Source organism: Equus asinus, chromosome 10 (genome assembly GCF_041296235.1).
Source record: "Equus asinus isolate D_3611 breed Donkey chromosome 10, EquAss-T2T_v2, whole genome shotgun sequence".
NCBI lineage: Eukaryota > Metazoa > Chordata > Mammalia > Perissodactyla > Equidae > Equus > Equus asinus.
In genome coordinates this window covers 59,179,914-59,199,625 of record NC_091799.1, presented here as the reverse complement: position 1 = coordinate 59,199,625, position 19,712 = coordinate 59,179,914, and the positions used below count along the sequence as shown (strand labels likewise).

The window sequence follows — 19,712 nt, the reverse complement described above, 5'->3', positions numbered from 1 at the left end:
TGGCCCTTAACTCTCCAACCTCCTTTCTTACCATGCCCCACCCAATACCCAAAGCTTCAACCGTAGTAAACTTACTTAAGTTTCCACCCTACATCCAATTCTTGCTTGCAGACATTTTAACAGACACTTCCCTCTCTGGAATAACTCACTCCTTACCCTACTCTTCCCCCTGACTAAATTGCTTCAAATCTCAGTTTAGTTGTCACATCTTCTAAGAAGGCTTCCCTGATTCACCTAAATTATTGCCCCTTTTATAGACTGCCAAGGCATCCTGTACTTCCCCCACAAAATAAACCATTACCACACTTGAAAATCTCTCTTCCAGGATAGATCATAAATTCCATGAAGACAGAGATTTTTTTTTAAAAATTTATTTCCAGTGACTAGCAGTACTGGCACATTGTAATTGCTCAATAAACACTAGAAGGTAAAAAGATTAGACGGAAAAAGGTAAGAAGGTAAAGAAGGAAAAAAAAAAAAATCCATACATGTTCTGTGTGGGCCATTGCAATTCCATCTTCCACTATTTGTTCTCCTCCTTCAATGTGCTGAACAATCCCAACTAATTTTCTGGAATAATCTGAGATTTCCTCAGTGAAGGTCCGTATGCAGTGAGCCATATCTAAAATTGATGCTCGGATCTGGTTAGCTTCTGGTTCCAATACTGAATGCTATAAAATGCAACATAATTATAGAAAAGAACTCAATATTGACTAATGATATAAAAAGCTATTTAAATTGCCATTAATAAAAAAAAATCAGTCACAAGTGGCTTTATAAACATTTATAAAAAGCACAGGATAATACTAATTTGCCTTCACCCCAAAACTATTTATCCTGCAAAGAAATAATTTAAAATTTGAAAATCCATTTATTAATAAACAAGAATTCATGCGACTTGAAAATTTTATTATAAACAGTAGTTTATCAGTAGATATAAATATTGTCAAAACAATCCAGTGCATTATGAAAACATGCACACAAAGAAGAGAACTTCTGTTTTCTGCTAGAAAGCCATTGTTCAGTAAAGAAAGAATCAGGATGCAGCTCTGAAATTTTTGTTACAACATTCAGAAATTAAATCTCTTGTTTCTGAACAGGCTACCAAGCTCAAGTCATTCATCACTTAACTCTTCTTCAATCCCTACTTTTAACATAAAGACCCAAGTCAGTGAAAACAAATGGTGGGCTGGTAAACTAAGTAGTGTCATCCAGGTTAATTATACTCATACCTTGTGACCTTGGTGCTTTCCATATTCTTTGCAGACACAGCACATAAGTGGGCTAGTTTGACAGCCTTCTTCCAAGCAAACAAACTCAATGGCATGCACCTGATGCTGAGAGCACATGGTTTTCTCATGAGGTTTATCAGCTAGAGGCACTCGCCTGTGCTTTGCTAATGTCTTTGTAGAATGAGTAACTTGGGAACACTCTGAGCACAGGTGAGTTGCACATACAGTGCAATATACAGATGCAACGTGAGCTTCATCTTCATCACAACGAATGATGCTCTGATAAATAAAAAATTAATGTCTTAAAACTGAATCATTATAAGGAATCATTACAATGAATCCAATCAGTATAACATGACAAATTTTGAAATATAAAAGCCCATAATCTTTTTTTTAACTGATCAGTCTTTATATATGAAAATATACTGGTAAGTAAGTACAAAGGTCATCCATTACTCATCTGAAGACAGTATTCATTTCTATGGATAAGTGAGAAGCTATTTCCAAAACTATCAATACATGCTTTGAATTTGAGGCCAAAAATAAAACTATTCTCATAGTTTACAGTCAGTGTAAAGATATCTTCCACAAAATTCCCTCACTTTACACACAAGGAACTGAACAACAGAAGTCTTTTTTTAAGACTAAAAACACTGATATTAAATACATCCCCACTGCTTAAAATATTACTTGTCACGATGATGTCTAGGAAGAGAAGAAGCACAAATGCTATTTAGATAACCAGGGGTGTGCATCATTGTGAAGCTTTTAAAAACACAGAGGCCCAGACTCCAACCTGGGAAATACTTATTTCAATAGGTTGTAAATGAAGCCTGAGCTTGTGTATTTATTCCTAAGGCTCCACAGGTGAGTCCATTGCATAATCCTAGTTGAAAACCACTGATTCAGGCAAATGAAAAAAAACCTCTGTGATATGCAAGCTTTTAAATATTGTTTCTAATTTTCACGAATCACCAAAAAGCATTTCAAGTTGGAAAATTTTACATGTCAGGTAATCAAGAATGCTTTGAAAACTTTTGCTCAATATTCAAAGGCAATAATTAGATTTGGTATAAATTTTTCCAGAAAAAAAAATTAGAAAATACATCAATGGTATCATTCAATATCACACTAAAAAAAAAGAATCTAAAGGTAAACAGTTTTGTTTGCAATTATGAGAAATGTGTACCTGTAAAATAAAAATTCAAGTCTTCTGTTTTCTAGAACTGACCAATAATTTACAAGGTCAACATTAGTTAATATTTTAGTGTCTTTTGAAATAAGGATGAAAGATATAGCAAGTGAAAGAACTGCAAAAAATCAAGAAAACAGTGCTTCAGTCTGAAATTCACTTCACTGATTCACTTTATATAAAGAAATCATGATCTGATAAAAGAGAAGTAGAAATCAACCTGACATTTTTTTCCCTTGATACTAAACATGTGGTTTTAATTTGATCGCAAAAATCACTAACTGTTATTTACTACAACTATTCTTATATCCAGAACCTATGAGCTATGCAGACAATGCTTTAAGCGTTAAAAATGTATTTTCAGGGCCGGCCCAGTGGAGTAGCAGTTAAGTTCATGCACTCTGCTTTAGCGCCCCAGGGTTCACCAGTTTGGATCCCAGGTGTGGACCTGCACACCACTTTAAAGCCATGCTGTGGCAGGCGTCCCGCATATAAAGTAGAGGAAGATGGGCACAGATGTTAGCTCAGGGCCAATCTTTCTCAAAAAAAAAAAAAAAGTGTATTTTAACCTAGGTTAATGGACTTCTTTCTAACATTCACTAGATATCTGCCTGTCTGGATAAAGAGAGTACATCTACACATAATTTAACCTTTCCATGAAGATATTTAATAATAGTAAGACCCTCAGGAGCTGCTGCTATCTAGACTAAATGGCCTCTTCATGGAGTTCCTTTCTTTGTGCTTTACTGTTGACTGATTCACTTTCCCATCCTCTGCTTTAATGTAGCTTACACATCCTTCTAACTCTTCCATAATCTTTTACTCTTTCACTTTATCCCTTGACAGAACTGAATTATGATAAGGAGACAAGTTTTTGCACACAAACATAGTTTGGGTATAGTATTTTCAGAGAATTCAAGTTTCAGTTTTACTTCCATTGGGAATACTATTGTCTTCAGAATTGTAATGTAATGAAAAGATGTGTTTCTGGAATCCTACCTGCTTGAGTAGGTGAGTTAATATTGTGCTTTTAATGGCAAATATTTTAAATTAAAAGAAAAAGCTCATGCTTGTAACAAATATTTCACCAAGTTCAATCAGTACCTCTCCAGATATCCCGATGGCTTCTTCTGCAGCTCCATACTGACCAATATGTCCATTCTGCAGTCGCTCCAAAAGCTCCAATAAAGCAAAATTTTTTTTCAATCCCCAGACACCTGAATCTCCTAAAATATAAAAATAAAAATAAATCTAACAAAATGGAATATTAATCATGTTACCTCATATCTCAACAGCAATTTCTAAGTCATATAGTTTAGTCACTAATGTCTAAACTTTAAAAATTCAAATATTCCCCATTTTCTTTTTATGCTAAAACAATTGTCTTGTTAATATTCTCTTTATAAAGCGAGCTCCTCAGCATTCTAAGTAGAATATATTTTAAAGTTCCATTATTTTCCTATCATTTAACTTTATAAATTCTATTTTGTCACTGACTTTTACTATACATACTAAAATAAGTGCTTTGAAATATTTTTTTACAGCAACCTATAGTAAGAAATACATTTTACATTGCAACCCAGAATAACATATATAGTATATATACATATAATTGAAACAAGTTTCACACACCAATATTCACCTTTACAGTATGTAATACACTCTGATATTTTTTATTCTATTTTCTTTCTTTTTAAAAAGTTCTGTTCACAACTAATTAAACTGATTTCATAACCACAAATAAGCTATGACTCATGTTTGAAAACCACTGTATGAAAGGTACACTTAACCTAAAATAACTCCATCTCTAAGTAAACTGGAACCAGAACAGCTAAAGGGAATATTTTTCCCCACCCCTCATCTAACTTTGAACCCTACAGCAGTCAATGACTATAAAAACTCCCCACGCAAATAGACAGAGCCTCACATCAAAGCAAGACAACAATCCCTTGGAGGCAGATAAGACTCTAGGCACAAGTGAATAAGGACCAATGCTTCTTTCCCCGAGAACTGACCACAAAAGGTCAAATGAGCATGCATATGCGCATGTGTGCATGTGCACATGCACACAAAAACACACAAACTCTTCCTGGGCCTATAAATAAAAGCCAGATGCTTCAGCAGTTAGAAGAAATATCTGTCTGTTACGTTAAGCTTCTATGCAACAAATATCATCTGACACATAGCTGCTGCCTAATACATATTTACTGAATGAATAAATAAACAAAAGGATGATGGGGTCATTGGCTGCAGGGCTCTCCTTGCTCTTGGTCCTTCTTTTCTTTAAAAAAAGAAAAAGAAAAAAAAAGAAACCATCTCTCATTGTGGTTCTCCAAAACATTTTAGACTAGGCTAAATATCTTTAGCCTCCTCTCTGACCTCTGCGACCTCCTTTCCCACGTACCTTCATGCAGCCACCCAGTATTTCGCCCTCAGCCTTGCCACCGCCACAAGCCTTTCTCCTTAATTGTTTTAAATTTTCATACATATTCTACCACAAGCTGAGTTCTATCTACTCCCTTTATATAAAGATTAAGAAGTATACTGAGTCCTTTATTTAAAAATATTGTCTTGACAATTTTCCAAATACTGTCATTATATAACGAACACATACACATAAACTCCTAGCAGCATGTACGCAGTTATCTATCTACTGCCTAGTATATCCCTTCGTACTTCTGTAAGTGTCAAAATACCTCTAAAATCTCAATGGCTTAAAAAAACATGATTTACTTTTTGCTCTTGCAACAAGAGAGATTCTGTCCCCTACTGTCTATCCAAGATGAGTGACACAGGCCACTGAACCTCCAACCACCTCGACCATCTCACTGTAGCAAAGAGAAGGATTTACTGCAAAGCCTCATAAATCCCCTCTTAACAGCTTGTACCTGGAAGTTAACACTTCACATCTACTCCCATTTCACTAGTTAAAAAGAAATCACACAGCCATACCTAACTATAAGAGGGCAGAGAAGTGTAATTGTACCCTGCGGACAGAAGAGAAGAACCACAAATATCACTGAACAGTACCAATAACTACCACATATGACTACTGATATTCTTCTTGGACTAGAGAAGAATTTTGTTCCTAATTCTCTCAACAGTCTTCTTCTCTAGAAGGAGGAATTGGAAATTATTTTTTTCTTCTTTATACTTTTATAAATTTTCATATTTTCTGCAAAGTATATATACATTATTTCTATAATACAATTAAAAACAGATTTTCTAAAAAAAAATAATGACATCAAACTATATAAGGGTCACTAACAGAAATTGCATAAGGCTGGAATCACAGTAAAAGTCTAACCTACAAGCTATAGTAATTAGAATCTATATCCATGGCAGAGTTGTTGGTTTATGTTTTCTAATGTTCATATGATAACAATCATGTTTGATTTCAACCTAAGACATGACTAACCACTCCCTGTCACAAATTTCTAGTTTAGTTACACATTAGGGTGGTAACAACCCACACTGTGGTATTTATGTAGAGAAGGTAGAGTGCCCTTCAAAAAGATGGAAGGAAGGGTCTATCCTCCATTTGTAAAATATTATTTCTATACAGATTTATATGAAGAAGATGGTATGATACATACATATATATATCTTACAGAATAAAAGACCAAATAAGAGAATGTCAAAATAGAGACATCTTCCCCCTCCACCCTTATTATTTCTTGGCTAATAGCAAAGTAACATTATCTATGTTAATGCTAACACTGTCCTATATCAATTTTCTGGCAAATGGGCATACTACTTACGTAAATCAAAGACTACCAAAACTTTAAGAAATCTATTCTTTCCCTATAAGAAAACACTTTAAGACCATACTTTTTAGATTTTTAAAGCTTTCCACTCTAAAAAGAAAGCCTGCTTTCTTTTTTTGATGGATGAATTATTTTGAATGTGTTCCACTTGACATACACTATGAATACATTAGAACAGCCTTAAAAAAAATAGTGCTACTAACCTGAAAAAAATGACAACCTTAAACTATTTACTTTGGAGAAAATTCTGTTATCAAAAAGAGTAAACTTAGAGAACTTACGTTATGTCTCTAAAATAACTGTTTAAATATTAATAAACATTATTATTTCCAATTCAGGTATTCCAAGGTAATAACTCATCTTGAAATATATAAAGCAAAGTTTTAAAAGTATGCAGGAAACTGAAAAAGAAATCCGTAAGACTTTCTGTAATTGTAACAGAAAACAAGGGGCAGTTATCTCAAGCTACAAACACTTCTGTCTCTGATATCAGTAAATAAAAACATGCCGAGACTCAAATTACTTATGTGTATTTTCATTACTGGCTTATTCATCTATAAAGGAAACACTGTTTTATTGGATTAATGGCTTCAGGTAAACGAATTTTCTTATTTCTTTGAATAACGTTAGCATGTTTTTCTCAGCTGTCTTAAAGCTCTTCATATATAAGTACTGAATATAAACATCTAAAAAGATTAAATAAAATTAGTACCTAAAAGTGGGCTGGTTTATAGTTATGAGACTACCAGCCTTAATAGAAACTGAAACCACCTTGGAATTTTATAATTTTAAAAATCAAGTAGAAAGAAATTATGTCCTATGACATTTGTATTAGGTGAACAATTTTAAATCTTAAATACATACGTATATATTTTCCTACCTAGGTCTGTTACTTGTCGATCAAAAGGGCAACGGATTGCTCTTCCATGAAGAGGCAGGCGGGTGAGACAGTCATGACAGACTGTGTGGCCACACAGCAGAAGGCGAGGAACTTTATCTCCTTGCAAAGAAAAGACATCTTCACAAACTCCACACTCCAGCACCTAATATTTGGAAAGGGAACATGTGCTCTTTAAATGATTTTAAAAATATACATATTTTAGCTTAAAAAAAAAACCCTGATCTAATATATTGATCAATTTTGTTAAATTACTTTATTCCTCCATGAAACAAACTGTCTAGGTTGTAAAACTGTAAATCACCCTTTATCATTTCATCTGACAGGCACTACCAGAATTTTCATGGTGAAATCTCCTTGAAATGTTAAGTGTTAGGGACCAAGATAATGTTGCAAATTAACATCATATTTACGTTTTGAAATTATGACTCTTTCATTACATCTGAATCTGTAACAATACATAATTCTACTGAAGTTGGGTTCTTAATTTCTCTGCAATTACCTAATCTCCCCGAAACCATCATTAATGTAGACAAAAATAATTTGAAATATGTGCTAGGATGACAATTTACCCTTGTAAATGATAAAGAACTTGCTAAGAAAAGACTGTAACTAATTTTCAAGTATCTTCTAGTACCCATTTACCTCATATAATGGAAAGGCAAGAAAGCAATCACCTTAAATTTCAATTCCTTGTTCTCAATTAATAAATATGCCCTTGGGTTAGAAAATATTTTGTCTATCTTGTTCTAATTACAGGTACTTCACTTGCCAAAGGCTAGATAGTCAGTTAAAAGAAAGGAGACAAGAATCGGCATATTCTGATTCCCAGGCCCACAAGTTTGTTTTATAATTATTCAACAAACTATATTTATATCATTGAAGCATTTTCGGTACTTCCATTTCTTAACATATCTGAAGTGTTTCACAATTTTAATTAATCGATAAAAAACACCCACACTGAACTGTTCAACTGTCCCACTAACTCCTGTGCCTGCCATCCATGACCTGCTCCAATCCTGGCCTCTGCTGCTTCACTGCCACCCATTTCAGACTCTGTTCTCCAACTATATCAAACAGCTTCTAGTTCCCAGAACAGGACAAACTGTTTTTGCCTCTTTCTTTATGCTAACACTGAGGAAATAGTAAATAGACATTTTCCTAGTGGATCCTTTTTTTACATTAATAAACCAACTCCTAAACAACTGTCTCTCTTGCGTCTATCTACAGCTCACTCCAACCGAAATGACCACGCTATCCCTTGGGCCCCATGTACCATGGAAATGTGTCTATCTTAACACACAAAACACTTTAATACCGTATTGGCTTTCCATCTTGTCTTTCTCTACTAGACCAAAAAACCCTAAGGAACAGGGTATTCCAAATCCCAAGCACCTATGTGCTTATATAAAGTCCAACAAAATAAAAATTTAAAAACAGCTCAGCCAACCACCATCCCACAACAAATACACAATACAAGGTAAAAAAAGAAAAAAGAAAAGAAAACCGAGGGTGGAAACCAGACTCACTCTATTTACAATTGTTTTTTTTTTTTTTTTTGAGGAAGATCAGCCCTGAGCTAACATCCACTGCCCAACCTCCTTTTTTTGCTGAGGAAGGCTGGCTCTGAGCTAACATCCGCGCCCATCTTCCTCTACTTTATATGTGGGATGCCTGCCACAGCATGGCTTGACAAGCTGTGCGTAGGTCCACACCCTGGATCAGAACCAGGGAACCCCGGGCTGCCGAATCGGAATGTGTGAATTTAACTGCTCACCACTCCAGACTTAATCTATTTAAATTTTAATCTTAACTCTGCAATTAATTTGGATTTAGTGCTTGAAATGCAAACATCTTTTACTATAAATAAACTGATAATTTATTATTGGCTTGCATCCCAGTACGGTTCAAAAAAAGCATAAATGCAAAACACAATTCACAGAAAAGGTAATGAAAACAGCTCTTTAAATATATGAAAAGATATTCAACCTCACTCAAAACACTGAAATGCAATTAAAGCTACATTAATATACTTTTTCTCAGATTAGATCAAAAAGGTTGATAACACTTTGCGCTGGTGCAAGTGTGGGAGAGCAGATACTCTCATTGCTGGTTGCTGTGAAATGTTTACTGACTGATGTAGCCTCTATGGAAGGCAATTCAGCAAAACCCATCAAAAGTCTGAATAGCTCAGTAATTCTACTTCAGGACTTTACCCTACAAATATATCACACATGTATGACAAGATCTGTATGTCATTCCTTACAGCACCATTTGCATTAGCAAAAGGTTGGAAATAAAGTAAATATACATCAATACAAGACTGGAAAATAAATTGTGGTACATTCATATACCACAAACTATGCAGTCTAGTGAGGAAGAGTTAGGAAGTTTTTTATGTACACACAAAATTATTTCACAGGAACAACGCAAAGTGAAAATGATATACAGAATATATTAACTTTTGCATAAAGGTGGGAAGAGAAAGAGAGCATCTATTTATTTATATATACATAGCATATAGGCATACTATCTTTCTGACAGGATACACAGGAAACTGATTACATTGGAATAGTGTTTCTCTACGAGGAAAGGAAACAGTTGGAGAACAGTTACACACAAATTATATATATTATACATTTCAATTTATCTTACATTTTTTAAACAGGCAGGAAAAAACTTTCACTTAAATATCCTCACTTAGGGGCCAGCCCGGTGGCGCAGCAGTTAAGCGCGCACGTTCCACTTCAGCAGCCCTGGGTTCACTGGTTCTGATCCCGGGTACGGACATGGCACTGCTTGGCAAGCCACGCTGTGGTAGGCGTCCCACATATAAAGCAGAGGAAGATGGGCACCAGTGTTAGCTCAGGGCCAGTCTTCCTCAGCAAAAACAGGAGAATTGGTAGTGGATGTTAGCTCAGGGCTAATCTTACACACACACACACAAAACATTATAAAAATGATCTTTAAAAAAAATTATTTTTAAATCTCAAATTCAAATACTTCAAATACAGAAGATATTCACAACAGAATTCGATATTATAAAATATAGAAAATATTCACAACAGAATTCGATATTATAAAATAAACGCATTTTCTATAAATGTTCTATTATGACACCATAATATATTAAACTTGTGTATAACAAGAAATTCCAAAGAACCAAATTAAAATTTTACTTAGTTCATTCACGTCTTATATCTCTCTGATTCCATCATTGCACAAGATGAAAGAACTTATGCTGCTACCATGGATTTTTTCAAAAAGCACTAGTAAAATTCCACTGATAAATAAACCGGTCCAAATTAAAACACCCGTCCAAAACTAAAGTTACTAGACTGTTTTGCATCAATTCAGTAAATAACAGAGTAAGAAATTCTTCCTTCAGCATTTATGAATAGGAATTGTGGCTAACAGCATAAGAAATTAAGTCCTAGATAGGAAAAAGGCTCTTAATTCTACAAACTTCACACATATGCCAAAAAAGCCTTCAAACCTATTACATGCAAATCAAGTTTTAATAAACCAGCTCATATTTTAAAAAGACTTAGGAGGCTCACTATTCAAAAGAAACTTCCTTCTTTTTTTAAAAAAGATTTTTTTAATTTTTTCTTTTTCTCCCCAAAGTCCCCTGGTACATAGTTGTGTATTTCTAGTTGTGGGTCCTTCTAGTTGTGGCATGTGGGATGCCACCTCAGCATGGCCTGATGAACAGTGCCATGTCCATGCCCAGGATCCAAAGCCGCAAAACCCTGGGCCACTGAAGCGGAGCGTGCGAACTTAACCACTCCGCCAGAGGGCGGCCCCCTGATTCTTTTTTGAATGTAAATAAACTCATAACATCAGATTTTTGTCTTTGTTTTCCCTAATGATAAAAACCCTGTTATTATCAACTTGTTCATTAAGCAAGAGGCCATTTTACATATTATTAGCATTATATACTTCAACTTTTACCTTCCAATGAATACTTCTTGCTTTCATCTCTGAAAATGACAATGAGATTTTGCCAAAAAGGACTATCTTATTGCATAGCTCAGGCATATTTTACATGTAAAGATGAAAATGAACAAAGTGAGCCTCTAATGTATCAAACTCTGTGCTGTGACAAAATGGAGATATATCAGGCTTTGGTATATTTTTGAGGCAAACAGTAACAAAAGTAGATACAGCAATAATGTCCATTCCAATTACAACTTTTTTTTTTTTTTTTTTACAAATTAGCACCTGAGCTAACATCTGTTGTCAATCTTTTTTTCCTCTTCTTCTTTTCCCCAAAGCCCCGCAGTACATAGTTGGATATTCTGGTTATAGGTCCTTCTGGTTGTGCTATGTGGGACTCCACCTCAGCATGGCTTGATGAGCGGTGCCAGGTCCTCGCCCAGGATCTGAACCAGCGAAACCCCAGGCCGCTGAAGCAGAGCGTGGGAACTTAAAACACTCGGCCGGCCCCAACGACAACTTAATTCAAGTTAATTCACAAAATAATCTTCAGGTATTCTCTTGGGAAAAGCACAATTCAATAAATAAAATCTCAACCATACAACACACCTAATAACAAGAGGGCTCTTCTGCATCTCAGATACGCTTTGTACCTTCAGAATAACCTCATTAATATATAAAGGTCAGATAAATCAACCACCACCAATACTAATGGATAACATAGTTGGTCAAGATCTTAAAAAAACTTCAGATACTATCTGTTCCAGCGATTCTCAACCCTGGTTGCACATTAAAATCACTTCTAGGAATGTAACAAATATGCTGATGTCAAGTTAATCAGAACTGAGAGAGGAGGAGTGCACCCAGTTTTTTTTTAAAGTCTGCAGTGATCCTAATATGAAGCCAGGAATGAGAATTACCAATCGCTCAAATTACAGATGATCCTGGAATTCTTTACTCTACAAACCACTGAGATCAGTTCTCCCTTTCAGATCTTTCCACATACGGACAGCGGAAGGGGAAAATGAATTCACCTATTTCAATTGATTTGTTTTTTAATGAATGCATTTTGGAGCGTTTACACATGGTAGAATTCCAAAGTTCAAGCAAAGGGCAATTCATATACCCTGGCGTTAATGCCCAGCTATGCTGCTGTTGGACATTTCTCAAGCGTTAACAGACTGTACTACCAAGAGAGGAGGGGGCAGATCAGCCAGTACTAGATGCCTGATTATTAGAAGTAGAACTACAGTAAAAGCAGACTTCAGAGCCAGTCAATTCTGGCTCTGCCACACAATCCGTTAACCTAAACCTGAGTTTCCTCACCTGTAAAATGGGAAGTAACATCTACTTCATAAGTATTAACAAGCTAAAATACCTAACACAGTACCTGGCGATAATAACGGCTCAATTTAATAAAAATGAACTAATTAATGCCTGTTGAGCTTAACTAAAAGCGGAAGACCTGGGGAAAGATCAGCCCAGGTCACTCTCACAGGCCCATAAGCGACATTTCACAAGCGTCCCCGTTGGCGATGCCAAGCAGAGGACTGGCATGGGCAAAAGACCAGGCAACTTCACGCCAGCAGGGATGAAGGTCGCGGAGGGGATGGCAAAGCTTATAAAGCCGACAGGGGCCCAGAAGGCGGCGCATACCGCCCAAAGCAGCCAGGGCCGCGGTGCTGCCGCCAGACCTCGGGGATGAAGAGAAGGGAGGCCGATGGTGGAGAACATAGCACGCAAGGTCCCTCACCTTCACCACGGCCGTCCCTCGGCTGCCCTGACGACCACTGTCTAGTCCCGCTCCAGCCTTGTTTACAACCAGGGCAGCCATCCCAGGAGCAGCCGCACCGCAGAAGCGGCCGACCCGGGGTTCCACCGAGGGGCGGGGTTGAGCCACCTACCCAGAGGCCTCGGCGCTCGCCACTGGCACACAGGCGCAGTACGACGCGGGGCGCCGGTCGGCCGACCTCTTTGCTCCTCCTCCTGCCTGTCGCTAGCTGTTTGCGCAGCGTTACACATGGCGCTGTATTTTTATTGTTATTAAGAAGTCTGCAACTGATGGAAAGAATAAAGTTCAGGCAGGAGAAAAAAGATGGCACAAAACAGAAGTAAAGTTTCACGGTGAAACTCCCGCTCCAGTTACGATCTCTTCTCCCGATTTTAAAACGGAAGGGGCGAGGAGAGACTACATCTCCCTGCATGCAATGCGGTTTTGTATAAACTACAAATCCCAGCATGCCACATCGGTATCTTTTACTCTACAGTGTAGGTATTTACGAGGCCGGGTATTGTTACCAAGAAATGGTTTCTTGAAGTCGCGATGTGTGATTGTGGCTGGAAGATAGAGAGGTGTTTTATGTGTAGGGCTCTAAGCGGCAAGAGATGGCTGTGGTAGAAAGAAGCCGTTGGATCCGCAAAGGACGTGGGAAGAAGAAAATTTGAGGCCCCACCGGCAAAGAGAAGCCGTCGGGTGCCTGTTTGACAGCCTGTCAAACCCGAATGTGCACTTTTCTGTTTTCTTCCGGGCTGGGTTGAACCTCTTCAGCTTCCGTAGGCAGTGGGTCGGAAGTGCAGGTCAAAATGGAAGTGAATCCCCCCAAGCAGGAGCACCTGCTGGCTCTGAAAGGTAAACTTTTGCGAACCTGACTCCCCTTAATCTGTTTTCTCCTCTTCTCTCACTAATTCTCGAAGCCTTTGCCGCAAAGACCTGGCCTCTGGGATGTAGGCCTCGTCCTTCTTAAACACTGTCAGTGCTCGTCCTCCTGCTCTGTCCTGTGGCGCCAAGCGGGAGGAAGCAATTTCACCTCTTTGCCTTTTAGGTTTGAGAGCCTCCCACCAGAATGGAATAGATACCTGGTAAATCACTCACTCTGTTATATGCTGCTGCGATCACCAGGCAGATTTTAGCTGCAGAAGCTGACGTCCCCACCCGAACCGGGGAGAGCTCTGTGAACCAAGATGATTTACGGCGGACATCTAAAGTGGTTTTCCTTTCTGTCTCTTGTCTCTTCATGTGGCACTGAGGAAGTGACCAGGCTTCAGCTTCATCTGTAAAATTGGCCTAGTATCGCGGCGTCAGCGGTGCCAAGGATTTAGGAATACGTAGTACTACAACATATAATTTAGGTTTGTTAAAACTTGCTACGCTTCAAAGTATTGTGTGCATGGGAAAATTCGTGTCAAGTTTCATTTTCTGTACATAGCAAACAATTTTGAGTAAGTTTGATGGTTTAATTAGGTCATTATTTAGGGAAAACCAGCAGGGCAGAGTTTTTTTTAGAATTCCTTTTGTTTTCTGAGAACCTTTTATTTGAAATACTTTCAGCTTTATTTCATCTGTTTTCTACTACCACATATGCACTTTTTATTTCTTGGATGCTGTACTTTGTGGTTACTAATACCTTCTTGGACTGAGCTGAGAAAATACTCAATAGACATTTGAATTCAGTTGAATGGCACTTACCTTCCTTGTGGCATCCGTTTTAAGGGACCATTATCCCCACCAGTTATGATGTAGGCATCAAACATTCCAGAAGCTCACCAGTCCCACTTGTAACATAAATTCGTATACTGGTAGCTAGGGTTAACAAGACTGTCTCTGACTGTAGAACTAAGAAATTGCAATATTAAGTTATATAGCAATAGGACCTGGAAATTTAGCCTGAGCAAATGAACTGAACTGAAATGGGTTATTCCTAAAGAAAAAGAAAAAAAAGGAACTGTCATGTTCTTTAATTCTCAATTCCAGTGATATGGAGGCTAACCGTCATTAGGAATTTTGTTGTTGTCCTTAGTGCCATCAAGTCGATTCTGACTCCTAGTGAACCTGTGTACAGCAGAGCAGAACCCTGCCTGGTGTTTTTTGCATCATCCTCTCATCTTCTGGTGCTCTATCAGACAATGCTCTGCTGCTATTCGTAGGGTTTTCCTGGCCAGTTTTTTCGGAAGTGGGTGGCCAGGTCCTTCTTTCTAGTCTACCTTAATCTGGAAGTTCCACTTAAACCTCTTCATCCTGAGTGACCTTGCCAGAATTTGAAATACAAGTGGCGTAGCTTTCAGCATCACAGTAATACACAGCCCCAACAGTATGACGACTCACAGACGGATAGTGTGGTTCCCTGACCGGGAAATGAACCTGGGCCACTGTGGTGAGAGCACCAAATCCTAACCACTATACCATAAGGGCTGGCTGGGAACTTCTAGTTTTCTATTATTCTTTATTTTCCAAAACAGAAGACACTTGGGAAAGAGTATTTTAGCAGCCTAAAAAGACAAGTGCTTTGAAATTCAGAGATAGTTTAAACTTTATTAAAGCTCTTTGGGACCGTTCTTCCCCATTTCCTAGTTAATCTAGAATTTCACAAGTTTTAATTTTACTGATGTTGGATGCCAAATATATCAATTTATATGTCATTTAAGTTTACTTTCTTATGTATGTAAATATTAAGGAGCTCACAACTTCAGTGTCCCTGGAGTACAACACTGAATAAGCTCAGACGATGAAAGAATTCTCAGACCCCTATCTTACAAGGTGAGAGTGTAAGGAAGAGGGAAGAAAAAATTAAAAGCTTGGTTAGTTCTTGAAAGAATATGCTATTTATATGTAGATCTATATTAAAAATATGGATGTTAAGGATCACAGTCATGTGTGAATTTCAGAATTGTCAAATTTGATAGTCACTGGATATTAACAGTAGGTGAAAGAATCATTATGAGATTAGTTACGTCTGACTCTTCAGAATCAGTGGTCAAGTGAGTACTGTGACATCATGACAGGAGTCCACACTCATGGTCATCCTAGCAATGGAAGAACCTTCATCAAGTAGTTCTCTAATGATTTGGGGAAGAAAGAATTCAACTTCTTATTTTTTTTCTACAGTAGTTAGGATATAGAAGAGCCTGCATTATGGCTCTTGCAGCTTTGGGCCTGGTTAGGAAGCCTAACTTGCAGAACCTGAAAGGCTCCATTCTTTTTCTCTCTCTTTTTTTTTTTTTACTGAGGAAGATTCTCACTCAGCTAACATCTGTTCCAGTCTTCCTCTATTTTGTATGTGGGTCGCTGCCACAGTATGGTCACCAGTGAGTGGTGTAGGGAACCGAACCCAGGCTGACAAAGTGGAGCACACGGAACTTAACCACTAGGCCACAGGGCCAGCCCCACCGTTCTTGAGCCTAGGTACTATATGCTGGAACTTATTATCAATGACTTAATTGGGGCAACTTGAGGACTTTTGTTTTCTAAGAGAAAAAAAAATAAGGGTCTAGCCTTCTTATTCCTTCTCCAGATTGGAATTCAGGAACCATGGTACTAAGGTCTTGATACTGCTTAAGTGCCCCAATTATGCAGAGCAGACTTTGTCACAAAACCAGTTCCTAGCCTGACCAAAACGCAGTTAAACCATTTTCAAGTTTTTAGTGTTTACTACTGAGAATGAAATAAAATCATTATGTATTCTGTCTATACATTTATTTGGTAAAATTCATTTAAAGTATAAAACGGGGGCCAGCCCTGTGTCCGAGTGGTTGGGTTTGCGCACTCCGCTTTGGCGGCCCAGGGTTTCGCCAGTTCGGATCCTGGGCGAGGACATGGCACCGCTTGTCAGGCCATGCTGAGGCAGCGTCCCACGTGCCGCAGCTGGAAGGACCCACAACTAAAAATATGCAACTATGTACTGGGGGGATTTGGGGAGAAAAAGGAAAAATAAAAAAAAATAAAATATTTAAAGTATAAGATGATCCATTTTCTTCAAGATAGGTTAAAAATTACAGTGATTTTCATTGTCCTCAATTCAGATAGCTCAAATTTTTAACTATTATTACATTTTTGTTATCTTCATATGGATCTAGTATTTTAAGAATCACTGATTTGCTCTTTGTTTCTGCTGTAGTCTTAAGATTATTACTTAATATATTAATATCAATACTTCCAAAACTTTTATATCTGTTGAGTTAAACATGTTGACTACTACCATTTTTAGGCTGGAAGTGATCTTATAGGGCATTTAATTCAGATCCCTTATTTTGGTGAGAGAGAAAATTTCCAATTTTGTGGATTACAATTACCAATAGCACTTTGATAAAATATCATGTTGCGATTGGTTTTTGATTTTCTTTTTCTTCCTGCCTATTTGTATGTAGGCTGTCCCTACCATATCTTATTCTTTGCAATACTTCCACTTCAGGTCCTGTTTCCCTCTGATTTGGAAGGAGAGACAGTCTTGTCATTGTAAATTACATTCTAGCTCTGAGGAGCTCAGCTAAGAAATTTTATCTTCATTGAGTAACTGGATTACTGCAGAATGACTACAGAAGTAATATTTCATTATCGACCATATGAGAGTGATCCCACACAACTGCCAAAAATTGCAGAGAAAGCAATTCAAGACTTTCCTACACGTCCATTATCGAGATTTATTCCTTGGTTTCTGCATGATGGGTCCAAACTTCCACTCAAACCTAAAAAATCACCACCTGTGATTTCTAAGGAGGCAGCTGAAGATGTGAAACAGTACTTGACCATTTCAGAACGTGATGTTAAATCACAGAGTTATGATTGCACAGTAGATCTATTGGAGTTTCAACCTGATCTGAAAAAAAAGAAGCACTTAATCCGGTCACACACACTGGATGAACAGACTAATTCTGGAAGTCTGGATGAGCAATCAGAAAAAGGAAAATGGTTCAGGAAGAGGTCTTGGAGTGTTTCACTTCCTAGCAGTAATAGTACTGAAAATATTTTTCCTTTGTCCAAAAAATTGCAAGAGAGTTTAAAGGCACTAAATTTGCACTCACTTTATAGAGCAAGATGGACAATAGAACACACTGTTTGTAAGAGCCAGAGTCTGGAAGACATTTGGGCAAAACTCAATCGAATTATCAGGCACAATGAACTTCCGTCTTGTAATGCTACGATTCAGAGACATTTAGGCCAAATATGGGTGTTCTGTGATGTTATGTACTGTGAATATGTGGGAAATCTTCTAAAAGGAAGATTGGCTCTTACTGGGAAAATTGATTTATTTGTGCATAAATATGGTGTTATTTTTAGTATGTAATGAATTCCACTGATTGTCAAAAGAATATTCTCAATGAACTGAGTATGAACTGCAATACTGAAATGAATAAATTTTTTACCAGTTTTAAATTTTTAGTGACTTTTTATTTGACGCTTTGCTAATATAGCCAGTTTTATTCTTAACATTGTGAAAAATAACGTGTGGTAATAGGTATACGGTTTGTATCCCAGAAGTAAATTACTATCAAGTGAATTCCTAGTCTTGTCAGTTAAGAACTTTCTGGGTTATACTTGTGTCAGCCTTCTTTTAAATAAATTGGAATAAATTATTATTTACAATGAATTTACAGGTAAATGTATTCCTTTTGTTGTGTTACTTTTTCAGTGGTTGACTGAGATATTCCTATGAATCATAGGAAATAGGATTTTGGTGAAGCCCTCAAATCTAACTTTATAGTTTTTTTCTTTACTCACCTAAAGTGTAATGACTTTTTTTAAAAAATAAAACTAAAACCAGTTCTATTGGGAATACTAGGAATACTATTCAAGTGGCATGAATGTAGTTCAAATTGGGAGATCAGTCCAGATTCTGCTGATATTTCCAAAGATATGTAATAGACAGTAGTTGATGTGTTGTTTTAAGTAATAGATAATAGTTGATGTGTCGTTTTAAAACAAAGGTACAAAATGTATAATTTGCCCAAGTCCATAATGTATCTTTAAGGCTATAACCTGTTTTGAAGGGAGGTATCAAATTCAGATAAGAGATCAAGTTATTCTTTATTTATTCTAATACAGGTAATTCAGTCTTAATGACCATTAATGCTGATTACTAGTTGGCTAGTTCTTGGAATCATTGTGAGTTTCTCATAAGCAAAATGTTATAAATTGGATTTACATGTCACCTCATAAAAATACCCAAAGTGATGATAAAATAAAGGTTTTATAAAAACATGTATTCATTTAACAAATTTAAATGCCTATGATGAGCTAAGTGCTAGAATATAGTAGGGAAGGAAACAAACATAGGCTCTGCCCTTATGGAACTTACTTACATGGCGTTACTACTGTTAAGTAGTCAAACCAAGTCCATGAGAAAAACCAGTAAGACTGTGCTCATTAGGAAAGCAGAGACATGATTCGCCTGTGGCACTGCCTGGCGTGATAGGGCTTGATAATACATGGTAAATGTGCCCTTTGGAAGGACTCTTGGTAGCCTGGGCTGGCTGAGGTTGCTTAAAATACAAGGAGTCTCCTAATTTTAACTAAAGAGATAATCTTTTCCAATTAGGTTTCACTTTATCCAGACATTGTTTTGTTTTTAACTACTTTTAGTACCCTTTTGTTATCTCAGTGAGAATCCTGTCTAGAAAATAATCATCATGTGCATGAATGCTTCCAAAAGTCTTTAAATGAAAAATCACTGGGTGTAGAGGGAGTTTCCAAGGTAACTTTTTCAATAATTATTTCCTCTTTTATTCATTAATCTTCTTACTTTTCAATCAAGACTGCTGGAGAAACTTCAAGAAGTTATTCAGTATTGCCAGCAGGCTTGCAGTGGTTGATATTATTAGGCAATCATAAATGGTGGATTTGATTTTTATTGTTCAGGTCTTATTTACCATAAGGCTGCTAATCAAGCATTAGAAGTTTGATAATCATAAGA

At 37.0% G+C, this 19,712-nt stretch overlaps 3 protein-coding genes across 16 annotated transcripts in view; 2 read left to right on the top strand and 1 right to left on the bottom strand.

Annotated features, from left to right (window-relative positions):
* The window catches only part of TRIM23 (tripartite motif containing 23), a 32,917-nt gene extending 19,966 nt beyond the window's left edge, over positions 1–12,951 (bottom strand). Inside the window, exons 1-5 of one of the 2 annotated variants that reach the window (XM_044772442.2) lie at positions 12,782–12,945; positions 7,072–7,234; positions 3,529–3,650; positions 1,233–1,511; positions 489–671 (exon numbers count right to left, since the gene is read on the bottom strand). In XM_044772442.2, the coding sequence (XP_044628377.1) occupies positions 489–671; positions 1,233–1,511; positions 3,529–3,650; positions 7,072–7,234; positions 12,782–12,862 (828 nt within the window). In that variant the 5' untranslated portion in view covers positions 12,863–12,945. Of the gene's footprint in view, positions 1–488; positions 672–1,232; positions 1,512–3,528; positions 3,651–7,071; positions 7,235–12,781 lie in introns of both variants that reach the window. The other variant, XM_070519578.1, reaches the window with a different exon arrangement.
* A 565-nt stretch (positions 12,952–13,516) lies between these two features.
* TRAPPC13 (trafficking protein particle complex subunit 13) overlaps positions 13,517–19,712 on the top strand; it is a 33,377-nt gene continuing 27,181 nt past the window's right edge. For 8 of the 12 annotated variants that reach the window (XM_070519584.1, XM_044772490.2, XM_070519582.1 and 5 more), the window contains exon 1: positions 13,517–13,657. In XM_070519584.1, the coding sequence (XP_070375685.1) occupies positions 13,612–13,657 (46 nt within the window). In that variant the 5' untranslated portion in view covers positions 13,517–13,611. Of the gene's footprint in view, positions 13,658–14,016; positions 14,158–19,712 lie in introns of those variants that run through there. The other 4 variants (XM_070519581.1, XM_070519580.1, XM_070519579.1 and 1 more) reach the window with 1 other exon arrangement.
* On the top strand, positions 13,642–18,988 carry SHLD3 (shieldin complex subunit 3). Of its 2 annotated transcripts, none has more exons than XM_044772531.2 (2): positions 13,642–13,657; positions 17,214–18,988. In XM_044772531.2, the coding sequence occupies exon 2, from the start codon at positions 17,331–17,333 to the stop codon at positions 18,084–18,086; it is 756 nt and encodes a 251-aa protein (XP_044628466.1). In that variant the 5' UTR covers positions 13,642–13,657; positions 17,214–17,330; the 3' UTR covers positions 18,087–18,988. The 2 variants fall into 2 exon arrangements, with proteins under 2 accessions (XP_044628466.1, XP_044628460.1); XM_044772525.2 differs by lacking the exon at positions 13,642–13,657 and adding an exon at positions 14,021–14,157.

Excerpts from the sequence above, each read along its gene's own strand:
- SHLD3 (XM_044772531.2), top strand. The coding sequence starts at position 17,331 with ATGACTACAGAAGTAATATTTCATTATCGACCATATGAGAGTGATCCC.